The sequence below is a fragment of the Palaemon carinicauda genome, chromosome 5 (genome assembly GCF_036898095.1).
Source record: "Palaemon carinicauda isolate YSFRI2023 chromosome 5, ASM3689809v2, whole genome shotgun sequence".
Classification (NCBI taxonomy): domain Eukaryota; kingdom Metazoa; phylum Arthropoda; class Malacostraca; order Decapoda; family Palaemonidae; genus Palaemon; species Palaemon carinicauda.
The window spans coordinates 97,405,128-97,419,741 of record NC_090729.1 but is presented as its reverse complement, the minus strand read 5'-3'; the positions used below and the strand labels follow the sequence as shown (position 1 = coordinate 97,419,741).

The 14,614-nt window shown below is 41.3% G+C and overlaps 1 protein-coding gene across 2 annotated transcripts in view; it reads right to left on the bottom strand.

Annotated features, from left to right (window-relative positions):
* LOC137641375 (DDB1- and CUL4-associated factor 6-like) overlaps window positions 1-14,614 on the bottom strand; it is an 861,079-nt gene that overhangs the window by 195,681 nt on the left and 650,784 nt on the right. For both annotated transcript variants that reach the window (XM_068373879.1, XM_068373880.1), the window contains 2 exons: window positions 6,627-6,773; window positions 6,249-6,501 (listed from right to left, as the gene is read on the bottom strand). In XM_068373879.1, the coding sequence (XP_068229980.1) occupies window positions 6,249-6,501; window positions 6,627-6,773 (400 nt within the window). The remainder of the gene's footprint in view (window positions 1-6,248; window positions 6,502-6,626; window positions 6,774-14,614) is intronic.

Below are 14,614 nucleotides of genomic sequence, written 5' to 3'. Positions count from 1 at the left end.
AAACTATTTGCGGATGACACACAATTTTACTTCTCCATAAATTATATAGATGACACTACTGAAACTCTAAACTGAATCCTTGATAGTGTTAGAGAATGTATGACATTTAAACAACTAAAATTAAATGAGAACAAAACTGAATTCATGGTGGTGGGTAAGAGAAACAGCGTGAAAAACTTGGGAGATATTCAAATGAACATAAATAATGACTCGTGCCGATATCTAGTAAAGTTCGAGATCTAGGTGTATTTCTTGACTGTAACCTGTCTCTAAAGGCCCAAATAAATAATGTAATAAAAACTGCTCGTTATCATCTAAGAAATATTTCGTTTATAAAAAAGTATCTGGATGAAAATTCTGTTAAGAAACTTGTGATAAACTGTGTTATTATCAGGATTGACTACTGAAACTCAATCTATTACAATTTACCAAAATTGGAACTTGAGAAATTATAAAACATAATAAACAAACAGAGGAGCAAAAGGTATAAAAGGTGTTCCACCTAGAGAAAGGATCACCCCTATACTAATTGATTTACACTGGCTGCTGATTAAAGCGAGAATTGAATTTAAAATATGTACAATAACTCACCAAGTCATCAGAACCGGTCGTCCAAAACACCTAAGAGAATTGCTACATATTGCGCAGCCAACAAATCGTGTCGACGCGAGAACAGTTACAGATGGCTTCAAACTGTTGGAACCTAGATTTATGTCCACTTTGGGCTCCAGAGCATTTAAATATGTGGCCCCGAGACTATATAATAAACTCCTCCGCAACATTCGAATGATTGAAGACATTATTATTATTATTATCATTAAATGCTAAGCTACAACCCTAGTTGAAAAAGCAGGATGCTATAAGCCCAGGGGCCCCAACAGGGAAAATAGCCCAGTGAGGAAAGGAAATAAAGAAAAGTAAAATATTTTAAGTATAGTAACATTAAAAAAAATATTTCCTATAAAAACTATAAAAAAAACTTTAACAAACCAAGGGGAAGGGAAACTAGATAGAAGTGTGCCCGAGTGTACCCTCAAGCACGAGAACTCTAACCAAAGACAGTGGAAGACCATGGTACAGATGTTATGGCACTGCCCAAGACTAGAGAACAATGGTTTGATTTTGGAGTGTCCTTCTCCTAGAAGAGCTGCTTACCATAGCTGAAGAGTCTCTTCTACCCTTACCAAGAGGAAAGTAGCCACTGAACAATTACAGTGCAGTAGTTAACCCCTTGGGTGAAGACGAATATTTTGGCAATCTCAGTGTTGTCAGGTGTATGCGGACAGAGGAGAATCTGTAAAGAATAGGCCAGACTATTCGGTGTCTTTGTAGGCAAAGGGAAAGAACCGTAACCAGAGAGAAGGGTCCTATGTAGTACTGTCTGGCCAGTCAAAGGACCCCATAACTCTCTAGCGGTAGTATCTCAATGGGCAGTTGGTGCCCAGGCCAACCTACTACCAACCATTAAAACTTTCAAGAGGAAACTGAAGACTTTCATATTTAAACAGTCTAACAACAGTGACGATTTAACAGTAAATGAACAATACGTGATCTGAAACGATAAATACTCTGAACAAACAATGTAAAACGACAGCGGAGGTCCTGTAGAGAGTGGGGATCTCCTGCTGTATGGGACTGGAAAAGCAGCCATCAAAGTAAAGATGAGAATGGAGTATGCAATGGGAGATAACATATCGTTGGAAGGAGAAAGTATTAATGAGGTAGAATCATTTACGTATTTAGGAACTATGATCTCCAATACAGTGCCTTTAGAATTAGAGTTTAGTGAAAGATTGAAAAAAGCAAATCAGACAATGGCTAGATTACGTAAAATTTGGAAATCAAATGGCCTGAAATTACATATAAAAATCAGCCTACATATGTTTAGTGAGATGGGTGTTACTCTATGGACAATGAAACAATCTACAATAGATTTAGTAAATTTGAGAACAAAACCCTAAGAAGGATATTCGAAGTTAAATAGCAGGACAGGATTAGAAATTAAATTATAAGAGAGATTACTCAGGTATTAAGTTGGCCAGGGCACCAGCCACCCATTGAGATACCACCAATAGAGAGTTATGGGGTCCTTTGACTTGCCAGACAGTACTACATTGGATTCTTCTCTCTAGTTACGGTTCATTTTCCCTTTGCCTACACATCCACTGAATAGTTTGGCTTATTCTTTACAGCTTCTCCTCTGTCCTTATACACTTGACAACCTGATATTACCAAACAATTCTTCTTCACCCAAGGGGTTAACTACATCACTGTAATTGTTTAGTGGCTACTTTCTTCTGGGTAAGGGTAGAAGAGACTCTTTAGATATGGCAAGCAGCTCTTCTAGGAGGACACACCAAAATCAAACAAATGTTCTCTAGTCTTGGGAAGTGCGATAGCCTCTGTACCATGGTCTTCCACTGTCATGGGTTAGAGTTCTCTTGCTTAAGGGTACACTCAAGCACACTATTCTATCTAATTTCTCTTCCCATTGTTTTGTTAAAGTTTTATAGTTTATACAGGATATTTATTTTAATGTTACTTCCCTTAAAAATATTTAATCTTTCCTTGTTTCCTTTCCTTTCCCTGTTGGAGCCCCTGGCCTTATAGCATTCTGCTTTTCCAACTAAGGTTGTAGCTTAGCAATTAATAATAATAATAATAATAATATGTTGATGAGATCATGATGAGGGGTAGATGGAGATGGTTTGGGCATGCTCTTTGCACTCCCCAAGAGAGATTAGTTCATCAAAGGTTCAGTTGGGCTCCACAAGGCACTACAAGAGTTGGAAGACCTAGGCCTACATGTCTGAGGACTATGAAGCGTGAATTAGATGAAGAATGTGGAAGTATTCAATTTAAAGCTCAAGATAGAGTCGACTGGCAAAATCTAACCGAAGCCCTTTGCGTCAATAGGCGTAGGAGATGATGACGATAGTAACTTTAAGGAAATTATGTAAAACTTACCATTTTGCGTAAAAGTACATTTGTTTACAATAAATCAATCTTCCAGCATAGTTTGTATAGGAAAATTATGTAAAACTTACAATTTTGAATAAAAGTATGATTGTTGAAAATAAATTTATATTCAGTATAGTATGTTTAAGGAAATTGTGTAAAATTTACTATTTTCAGTACTAGTACGTTTGTTTAAAATTAACAATTTTTTTAGTATAGTACGTTTGAGGAAATTATGTTGAATTTAATATTTTGAGTAAAAGTCTTTATGTCTGAGATAAAATAATTTTTCAGCATAGTATGTTTAAGGTAATTATGTAGAAATTACTATTTTGATTAAAAAAATATGTTTGTTTTAAATAAATTAATATTTCAGCTTAGTATGTTTGAGGAAATTATGAACAACTTAGTATTTTGTGTAAAATTATATTTGTTTAAAATAAACTAATATTTCAGCATAGTACTTTTAAGGAAATTATGTATAACTTACTATTCTGAGTGAAAAGTATATTTTTTTCTAAATTAATGAATTTTTCAATATAGTATGTTTAAGAAAATTAAGTACAGCTTACTACTTTGAGTAAAAGGTATGTTTGTTTAGAATAAATTAATTTTTCAGTATAGGCTAGTATGTTCAAGGAAATTATTTACAACTATTTTGAGTAAAATGTAAGTTTGTTTAAAATAAATTAATTTTTCAACAGAGTAAGTTTCAATTTATATTAAGGATTCAACTATTTTCAAAACAATGTCAAAGGGTTCTGCCAAAAAAAAAAAAAAAAAAAGAAAGAAAAAAAAAGTTTGGGAAGCACTGCTTTAGACAAATTATTTTAGAAAAAATGTTTCAGACGAATTGTTTTTGATAAATTACCTTTTAGACAAATTGTTTCAGACAAATCTGCCTAGACCCTTTGAGGGTTTATGAGAGGATCTTGAATCTGTAATGTGTAGTGCACCACCAATACCCTTACTGAATGGAACATTAAAATCAGTACACCTGGCTATATAAGTCCAATTAGGTTTTGAAATAGGGCAGGTTAGTTCAACATTACTGCCTTTAATCGAAGAGTAATTAGCCGTTTCAGATTTACAAAAAAAGCTAAAGAAGTTAAGAGCTCTTGAAGCTCATCCCTACCAAAACTTGATTTGTTAAGAGCTGTAATGGAGTTTTGTTCTGGAGTGTTATTATTGACATCATTCCTGCTATAATCAATTAGTCTAGTCTACTCTGTATTTTCTTATGAACTAAAAGGAAATTACCTTTTGTGCTTAAAACTTTTAATTTGGTCTGCAACCAATAGAAACTTATTTTTCCACAAGAGGAAAGGTGGGGGCTTCAGACTCCTCACAACTGTTATCTAAATCCCAATACAGTACTGTCCCCAACATGAGATACAAAGAAAATGCATATCATGATCACCCAGAAATAATTCCCTTAACCATCTATACAGTATTTACTAATAAATCCAGAAGACATTTAAAACCACAAAAATCCCTAAATATAAACAACCTGGAGTTATGGGCTTGTCAGCAAGCTAACAACACATAGAGATTGAAGACATAGACAGTATGGCTTGCTCAAGCCATCGATTATTGCCATAAACCTCTAGTAAATGGGAATTTAGTTTTTTTTTTTCAGTTTTAGGGGTATAAGTCATAAACCTGAGCTTCCAGAGAGAGCAATATGAAAATTGGGGGAGGTTCATTGAAATAATCTGATGTTATCAGTGCATGAGAGATTGAAATAGAGAAAAGAGAACTGAAATCCACCATAGCACAACTAAGCCTATTTCGATCGGAAAATGACTAAGTAAAAAGTTTAAAAAGTGTACTCAAAGAGTATGGCTGTGTTGTTGCTTTGGCAGTAGTGCAAAGATGAACATTATACTTTATCACATGCTAAATAATATAACAAGGGATGCTCAGGATGAAGAATGTAGAAGAAATAAGTGATTTTTATGCTTGAAACTTTTCAGAGCTAACAAGGAAGAAAGCAAGGTCGAAAACCATACAGTAAAAGTGGAGGCCATAAAGGAAGCAGAATATTTCTTTATACCTTGACAATTTGCTGTATTGCATAACTAATAATGAAAGGACATTAAGAGTATAATAACAGTTTGAATTAATGTGAAATAAACTGAGGAACAACGGGTAAATACAGTGGCAGTATCCCACTACAAAATAGAACAACTTATATCATATGGATTAAGACTGTACTCTTTGAAAAGACGTAAGTACATAAAAGAAAATGGAAGAAATTTTGAAAATGATTAACTACAAAATCCTCAAATTAATGTCTGGGCATGCTAGGATTTTTATATTGCAAATGGAAAATTTGCAGAGAAACAGGGTAGGCCTACCTAGATTCTGGGAAATTTATCACATGATGACGAGAGATCGGTATTCAGATAATAATGAATGTGGAAGTACTGTAGATCTATCTGGATGAAGACAAGTAGGAATGTCCAGAATATAATGGCAAAGAATTTTCTCTACAGATTTCACAAAGTTTAGGCCCAAATATGGAGCTATTCATTGTATTCAACTCTGAAATGATTGCAGGATGAGATAAAATAAGAAAAAAAAGATACTAAAAAACACTTTTAAATGACTGCAGTGCAATGGAAAAATTTGATAATGTAAGGAACCCTATACTAGAATTTTAACTAAAGGCAGTTCTCTTCTAATGATGCAGAATAATGTTCACCATAAATTTTCCTTCCATGACTTTAAGGTATCACTCTTCTTCGTACTCTTTTAATAGTATCATTTTAAAAACTTTGATCAAAATCAGTTTCCCATTAGATTTAACATACAATATTTTTCTTTATGTCCCGTCTCCAACCAATGCCTTTGATCAAAACTAATATCCCATTTGACATGCTAGGGTAAACATTACTCATATCAAGTCTCCTGTTAAAGCAGTAATAAACATACTTCCGAGTCTCAACTAAATAACAAGATCAAAATAGGCCTGTATTCTCAGCATATTCCCCCACACCACTGACAGCTCCCTACGGTTCATTCGGAAAATCCAATATTTGGAAGTTGCTGGTTCTTTATATATTTTCTATATACATAGGCCATGCAGTACATATATGAGGTGCATATTAATATCAGTACTCTTTTAAAGAAAACTTTTAAAAGTGTATACTGAATTATTCAAGAAAATGATGGCCTACCTTTAAAAAAATACTGTAATTAAATAATTCATTTGAATATCATAAGTGATCTATAAGGGTTACTACACTTACCATGTCATAAAAATACAGATAACAATGGACATGTACCTCTAATGCTCTTTCTTCATCAAAACGGGACTCTTCACAGATTGGAGCCCAAAGTTTAAGATCATAATCAATGCCAGACGTAGCAAGAACTGGCAGAGTTGGATGTGGCTGTAAACAGTTAACAACATGACGATCTGCTTCCCACAACATTACAAGTCTTCCAGATTTTCGTTCCCATACAAATACACGTCCACAATCAGATCCTGACATTACATGAGTATCTCCCCAAAAGCAAGCTTCTTTAATCATAGTTCTGAAAAGTAACCATTAAAAGATCAAATTATTAATAATCTTAAAAACCTTCTTAGTATACAAGAAAATAAACTTTATATGCATGGCATTAAATTTTTTTTTTGGAAAACACGAGCTTATGAAAACCTTGCATTACGATGTCCTTTATAACACTGCTTGACAGCTGCTTGGGGTACTGTTTTTTCAGCTTCTCCACCATTGCCACTTGCACGTTCACCTCGAACACGCTGAGCTGCTCGTTCTATGGCACTGGCCATTCGGGCGCTTGCAGATCTGTGATCAGTAAGAAATCACCAATTAAGTGAGGGACAATCGAATCACTTTAAATGTGCAAATTAAAATTAAAATGGACTAAATTATTATACATTTTATATTTCATTATCAATTCTGTACAATTTTCATGATAAAAACTACAGAGAGACTACTGCAATAATAAAAGTAATTTGTACATTTCCTCACTATAAATCTGAGTCCTTTAAATAGGAGATAAATTCAGCAGAAGATAGAACTACCATACACACTTAAACCTCTCGACACGAAAGAATCTCCTTACGAAATATTCATTCTGCGAAACGAGATGTGAAGAGTTTTACGACTCGCTTCACGAAAAATGTTTCGGCCAACGAAAGGAGGTACGGTGTGAGAGCCTGACCGTGTCCGAGACAGATTTAAAAATTCACGCGCCGCCGGCCCATGAACTCACTACCCTCCTCCCGCGCTCCCATTGGTTATCTCCCTACTCAGATGCTAGTTACCACCATAAGACCCTGCTCTCATATTGGTCAGCATGTACTACACTGTATCCCATCATGCATCTATGCATTTGCATTCCTATATCTTTTCGTTTCGGCAGTGGTATCGTACGCATTAACTTAATGTTTATGATTTCGCTTTCGTAACAATTGTACTGTATCGTGTGTGATACTACGTTACATTATTTGCCATGGGTCCCAGGAAAGTCGCTGATATCCACAGAAAGAAGAGGATGATACTTTCCATGGAGATGAAGATGAAAATAATCAGGAAATACGAGGCTGGCAGGCAGTTAAGTGTGATTGCGAAGGAATATGGCCGAAATCCGTCTATGATAGGAACGATCCTGAAGCAGATGGAAGATATCAAAGCAGTACCACCTTCCAAGGGCGTGACTGTTTTCTCCAGCAAGAGGAGCCACGCCCACGATGAGATGGAGAAACTGGTGCTTGTCTTGATAAAGGACAAATAAATGGCTGGCGACACTATTACTGAAGCGATAATCTGGCAGAAAGCCGGTTCCATTTTCGGTGATCTTGTGCATGGTCAGGCCAAAGCCGATGCAGGAACATAGAAGCAGGCACACCTAGAGTTCAAGGCTTCTCGTGGGTGGTTTGAAAAATTTAAGAGACGCTTAGGCATTAATTTGTTGGTGCGTCGTGGAGAGGCTGCAAGCTCGGACTCAAAAGCGGCCAAAGCCTTTGTTAAGACGTTCGACAAGTTGACTGCCTGGGAAGGCTATAGTCCCCAGCAAGTCCTCAATTGCGACAAGATTGGGTTTTTTGGAAAAAATTCCAATGGGGATTGCAAGGTGAAACGCTTGCTGGTGTATCACTTCGATACCCCTCGAGCCTTCAAGACCCACAAAGTCACTAAGGAAAATCTTCACCTGTTGTGGAGGGCTAAAGGAAAACCCTGGGTAACAAGACAATTGCTCATTGAGTAGATAAATGTTTGTTCGGCCGGATTGTGAAAAAGTATTTGGAAGAGAAGCACCTCCCTATGAAATGCCTGCTGGTGCTGGACAATGCCCCTGCTTATCCTCCTGCCCTCGAGGAAGATATCGTAGCAGAATATTCGTTCATCAAGGTTCTCTATCTTCCACTGAACACCACCCTCTCCTCCAGTCCATGGACCAGCAAGTGTTTTCAAATTATAAGAAGCCTTATACAAAATAACTCTTCAAGAGATGTTTCAAAATCATTGAGAGCACAAAACTCATCCTTAATATTGTCATACAGTATACCTCAAAATCATTAATAAAGCTTGTAAGGAAGTTTTGAGGCACACCTTGAACTGTGTGTGGAAAAAGCTGCGGCCTGATAAGATTTTGAGGGCTTCCACGCAGACCAAACGGCAGACGAAGCTCAAGCCGATTCTGAAAATGTTGACAATCCTGATCTTGTTGCTCAATCTGAAGTTGCCGAGATAGTTACATCTCGGGAAGTTCAGGGGTCTGGAAGTAGATGTGGCCGACATTGATGAGCTTATTGAGGAGCACCAAGGGAAACTTACAACTGATGACCCGAAGGAGTTGGAGGCCATGCGAGTGAACGTCATTCAGGAAGAGTACAGCGGGGGAGGGGGGGGGGGAATGACCCACTGACAACGACAGAAATTTAGGAGGTCTAAATGGGTACTTTAATCCTGTATAGGTATCATTATTTGACCACCTTAATTAGGTATCGTTGGGTCGACCTCGACCCGAGGTCACCAGAAAATTCATAAAAAATTAATTCTAAGCAATTCACAGCCTTTTATTATTAAAAAAACTTCAAAGAATATTCTATTTTTCAAGAAAAAGGAAATGAAAGCTAAATCTAAAATAAATATTTATTACAAATAAAATAAAAAGTATAAAAAAAAATTACTTTACAAAACAATTCACTTAAAATCTAAATATGGAAATAAGCCAAAACTATTCTAAGCACTTATTCTACGATAATTGAGCACCATTTTCTGAGATCCAAGGGGAGGGGGGGGGGGGAGGAACCACAAGGGAACGTTTCCTGAAATGAGAAAAAAAGTATATGTTTTTGGCTAAATAATCTATCCTCTTTTCAAAATTTTGGGGGGGGGGAGGTAAATGACATAGTGGCTGAAATTTTCACAGGATATTGTATTATCATCGTACAACTAAAATGTGCAAAAGAATCTACACTTGGATATTATTTAGTGTTACAAAAATTAGAATTTTTGGGGGGCTCAAGCCATGTTGTCCTGATGGAAGGTTCTTTCAGTAGCTTCCTAAGGGTATATATGACTACAGTAGATATTCCCAGAGAATTAAACTAAAGGTTTCACAGAATTCTAACTTCTGGCGCGAGTACCCATAAGGTTTCCCTTTAGGATATCGTATAATTAACAGGGGACGTATGCTTGACATGCCACATAGCTATCTGCACCCCACATAGCATTTACGCTTCGAGGGGAAAGAGTGGCAAGTTATGGGAGGAGCCGTTACAAAGTTCTCCTCCTCCGTTACTGTTATGGTACTCGGCGACATCAACATCCGGTCGCCATGTTGGCCGCCATCTTGGCTGACGCTGCCGTAGCGCGCCATTCTCATTCCTTTACACGTAGCGTTTATAACAAGGTGCTTTTCCCAGTTTTTCGCTAAGTGATCCAGTATGTCGTAATCTTCAGCCTCGCCTTCTTCTGGAAAGTTGAGTACCATATTCTTGTATTGTATAAATAAGCTCTAGCCATAAAGTAACGCCTTTTTACCTTAAAATACCGTATTTTGTGGCGGAGCAGTGCCTTGACAGGAGGCGTCATGTCAGACGCTGTTGTTCGCCTCGCATGCTTTATTTTGTTAGCCAGAACACCCTTGCCCGGTCTCATAACTAAATATCAGCCAGAGTTATTTAGTCTTCATTGCTAGGAATTAGTTATATTATGCCGATACAGTAGTATCCATTTTTGGTGAGCGTAGGTAGCCGATTCGTATGCTAATGTACTAGCCTACCCCCTAGGCTCGATAGCCTAAGCGGTTTTTGTTTACTCTCATGCATGATATAATAAGTGTTCCTAGTGTTAATTTATGAAATGAAGATTTTAGGCATTTATACATATAAGATTCAGTGATTGCACATATGTTTTCGCCTTCGAGGAAGTATACAAAGGGTTTCGGAGATCTTGGTAGTCGACTCCCTTGCCCCTAACCTAACGTAGGGCTGTTGTATACTTCCTAACCTCCCCAGTTACCTTATCCAAGGTAATCTCTCCCTCTGTGGTAGTCTAGGCTACATCCTAGCCCTCCTTACCTCGAATCGTATTCGGGTAGGGTTAGGCTAGGATTTTCTTTCCCGACTCCTAACCATAGCACATGAGCTTTGAGTTTGGGACAGAACCTCAGAGTACCAGTTATTCGCCCCCAGCTCCCCCTCTAGGTGAATGAACTCTCCTTTTGGGCTCTGCTGGTCGGCGAAGGTGGGGGGGCTCTGCCCTTCCCCTAGTCCACACTTGGTAGGGTTACGACCCTTCCTCCCTGTGGCCTAGCGACTTGTCCTACACCTGCCTTCCCTGGTTTGGGACTCGCTTCCCTAGCCTAAGTTAGGCAGGCCAGGAGATTCTGTTTCTTTATAGTTTAGGACAGTACACTAGTGCTGTACCTTCTCCGAACTAACCTACCCTAGGCTGGAGAATGAATTCTCCTACACCTGGGATAGTGCTGGTTCTGGAACAGAACCCCCCCCCCCCCTGGAGTGTTGGCGAACGCTACACTTTCCCCCATGCTCCCTCTCAGGACCCTCGCCCCTCCCCCCCTCAGTCCTTTAGTGTTGGCCTAGCCATCACACCCCTATCCGCCGTCCTACAACTCCACCGCGTGCCGGCGGGTTGTGGGTTCGGCTTGGTCCCTTCGTTGGTTAGTCCGAGCCGCTACGCTTTCCGCATATAGTCGAACTATGGGATAGCCTAGGCAAATAGGTCTGCCGGCGGAAAACCTCCCTATGTTAGAGTGTTCTTCGGTCCTCCCTTGGGTCGCCATCCGCAATTCTAGCCGACTGCCGGCTCTGTTGAGGCTGGATGAAAGATTGCCTCCCTCTCTCTTTCTTTTGAACACTCCTTCCGGAGGAAGACGAGGTCTGGGTAACAAGCTGCCCTTCCCTCCCTCTTCTCCTACCCTTTCTCTCTATCTATCAGTGCCGGTCCACTGCCGCTACCCTGCCGGCAACAGCTGTCAGTGTAACCTGGTATCCACTCTGTCTCATTGATTGACGTCAGTGCTGGAATACCTTCGCAGGCTGCTTGCCGACATGCCGGCGATCTGCCATCATCCTGAGGTTCCTACTCTCTCTGCCACATAGACTGATGACAGGGAGGAGTTCCCCCCTCGATGGAGATTCGCTGGCGCCCGGGGCGCTTATGGCAACCCGCCACGCTGCCGGCGCCACCTAATCATATTACTTCAGTGGACTGTCACCTCTTCCCTGCCGGCCTTGTGCCGGAAGTGACTATTGTATAGCTATATATGATAGCCAGTACATCTATGGTATAGTACATACCCTAGACAGAAAACTATGGTGTATAGTTGTGCAGTAAAATTTTCCAGCATACTCTGTGCATCCATGCACAGTCCCTTGCCGGGACCTATCTGAATAGGGAGGAATCATTTCTCTCCTTTTTCTCCTAAACTGAATGAATTCAGTTCCCCCCCCTTTACCATGACTAATTCCCCAGAGGAAGTCTAAGCTGTGCTTAATCCAATATGGATATTCCTTCCATCTCTTAGGCTCTTTAAGAGCCCCTAGAATTAGTTATGGTGTGGGGTCACGGCAATTGGCTGGGCGGGATGCACAGAGTATTCTGGAAATTTTCTGCTTCTTTAACAGCTTACCTATCCTAAGCTTACACTTGAAAAGTAATCTTATATTAAGTTAAGTAACTTTAATGCTAATCTAAGATTACTTTAAGTCATTATACATGACTTCCGCAGACTCATGTCCCCCTTTCTTTTACAGGAGGAGTATATCCGGTGTGAAAGCGCCTTCTGCAGCGTTCGGCGCCCGGGCTTCTACGGCCACCTGGCGTGCCGAACCCACGCCAGCTGTTCCATCTCCAAAGGGACTCTTCGGTATTGGGACCAGCAGGTCTGCACTGTTTACAAGGACCTGCTCCATGAGGCATTTGAGGACTCTCCTTCAGCGGAGGCCAGGGACGTTGCCCGAGACAAACAGCGCAAATGGGTGTGTGGTTTCCAAACGAACGCCACGGAGCCCTATCTCCCGAGTGAGAAGATGAGAGCTTTGCTCTTTCCAAAGGCATCTGCGGATGCTGTCATCCCCAAACCCGAGATCCCCTGCGTCCAGCTGAGGTGGAATGAATGTCGGAAGTGTCGGACACCACCAAAAGGACCCTGATGGCTGAGGGTCAAGAAAAGGAGGAGCATGTGGAGGCTCCGGACTCCGAGGGCGAAGTTGCCCGTGCCCCCTCTGTTACTTCCGTTGCTGTAACGGAACCGATTCCCTCTACCTCTTCCACTGCTACTCCGTCGTTGGTGGAAAACCAGGACAGTCTCCAGGCCCTAGTGGCCCTCCTGGATGAGAGGTGTCGCAAAGGACACAAGGACCTCAAGAGGGAGATTCTCCGTCTGTCGAAGCAGACGGTCAAGAAGATCAACGTTAAGGATCTTCCCCCTTGCTCGGTGACCAACCCCTGGAGGCATGCAGAGCACATGACAATTACAAGTGGACGAATATTCTTCAATGACAAGCTAGGCGCCGTCCCCCTTGAAGAGGTGGAGTTTTGGCCTAGCTTTGAATCCTATCCGGACTGTTACATACGTCTCAAGTTCGAGCCTGCTTCCAAGGAGGAAACCGAGCCTAGAGAGGTCATAGGTTTTGACCATGCTAAGGCTCAATCTCTTCTGGCCGGCAGCCTTAAGAGCAAGGGCTACACCAACTCCAAGGTGCCGGCCCTTAGCAAGAAACACCCATCCTTTCTTGCTCCTGCCACCATGGTCTTCCTCTTTGCTGAAAAGTCCTTGCTGGCAGTGTTGAAAGCAGTGGAGGAAGGGAAACCTTGCCCTCCATTGGAAGAATGTAGGCCCCTCTCCCTTGCCCTCCCTCCCGACGACAAAAACTGGAAGGACATCCAGTTAACTTTCTCCGTAGGAAAGTTGGAGGCTGACGTCGCAGGACGGCAGTTTAACGAGAACCTCCCTAAGCTCTCCGAATACCTTCTGCGTCGGGAGTTGGATACGAAAGAGAGACTGGCCGCCTCCCTTTCTCACCAAGTGCAACTGGAGACGATGGCCGGGGACACTCGGACCCCAGACATGTAGATGGTCTTAGCTAAGACCCATTTCGCCACCCTGACGAAGGACTTTTATAGCTTCATCAGGGCCCGGAGAGCCTGTAGAGAATTCGTGTTTGCGGACGCTACCGTCAAACACGAACTCCGGAAACTGATCTCCTCCAACATTTGGGGGAAAGACCTCTTCCCCAACGATCTCGTGTAAGAGATCGTAGACAGAGCCGCCACCGAGAACCGGAACCTTCTCAAGTGGGGTATGTCAAGAAAGAGGAAATCTTCTCAGGATGAGGGCCCCCAACCTAAGAAGAAATCAAACAAGCCTAGGCCCCAGCAGCGACAGGCTAAGCACCAGTTTCCGGCACACCCGCTACTTCCCAGTTGTTGGCTCAGCCCCAACAGTTGGTCCCTCAGCCGGTGGTGGCTCAGTCACCAGTCTTCACGCCTGCCTACGAAAGACAGTCAACTACCTTTCGTCCCAAAGGTAGAGGCTCCGGCAGAGACTCTCCATCCAGAGGGAGAGGAGGAAGGGGAGCAGGCGGCCGAGGTGGCAAACCCTCGGGAAACTAGAAGCAATGAAATGCTTCCGGTGGGAGGAAGACTTCGCCTCTTCCAGGATCGTTGGACCTTCGATCCTTGGGCTCACAGCATCATCAAGAACGGACTAGGGTGGAGTTGGGTAACACCACCTCCAACCTTCCATCAATTCTTCCAACACTCCACCGCCTTCCTGGAAGAATACGTCCAAGAACTCTTGAGCAAGAAGGTGAGCAAGAAGGTGATCAAGAGGGTAAAGTCCACTAGGTTCCAGGGAAGACTGTTCTGTGTTCCCAAGAAGGACCCCGACAAACTTAGAATCATTCTGGACTTGTCCCCCCTCAACAAGTTCATAGTGAACAACAAATTCAAGATGCTAACTCTTCAGCATATAAGAGCCTTACTGCCCCAAAAGGCATTCACAGTCTCAATGGACTTGGCGGACGCCTAATGGCACATTCCAATGAATCACCAGGCTTCCTCCTACCTAGGATTCAGGCTTCAAAGAAGGCAGTACGCTTTCAAAGCCACGCCCTTCGGACTCAACATAGCTCCAAGTATCTTCACAA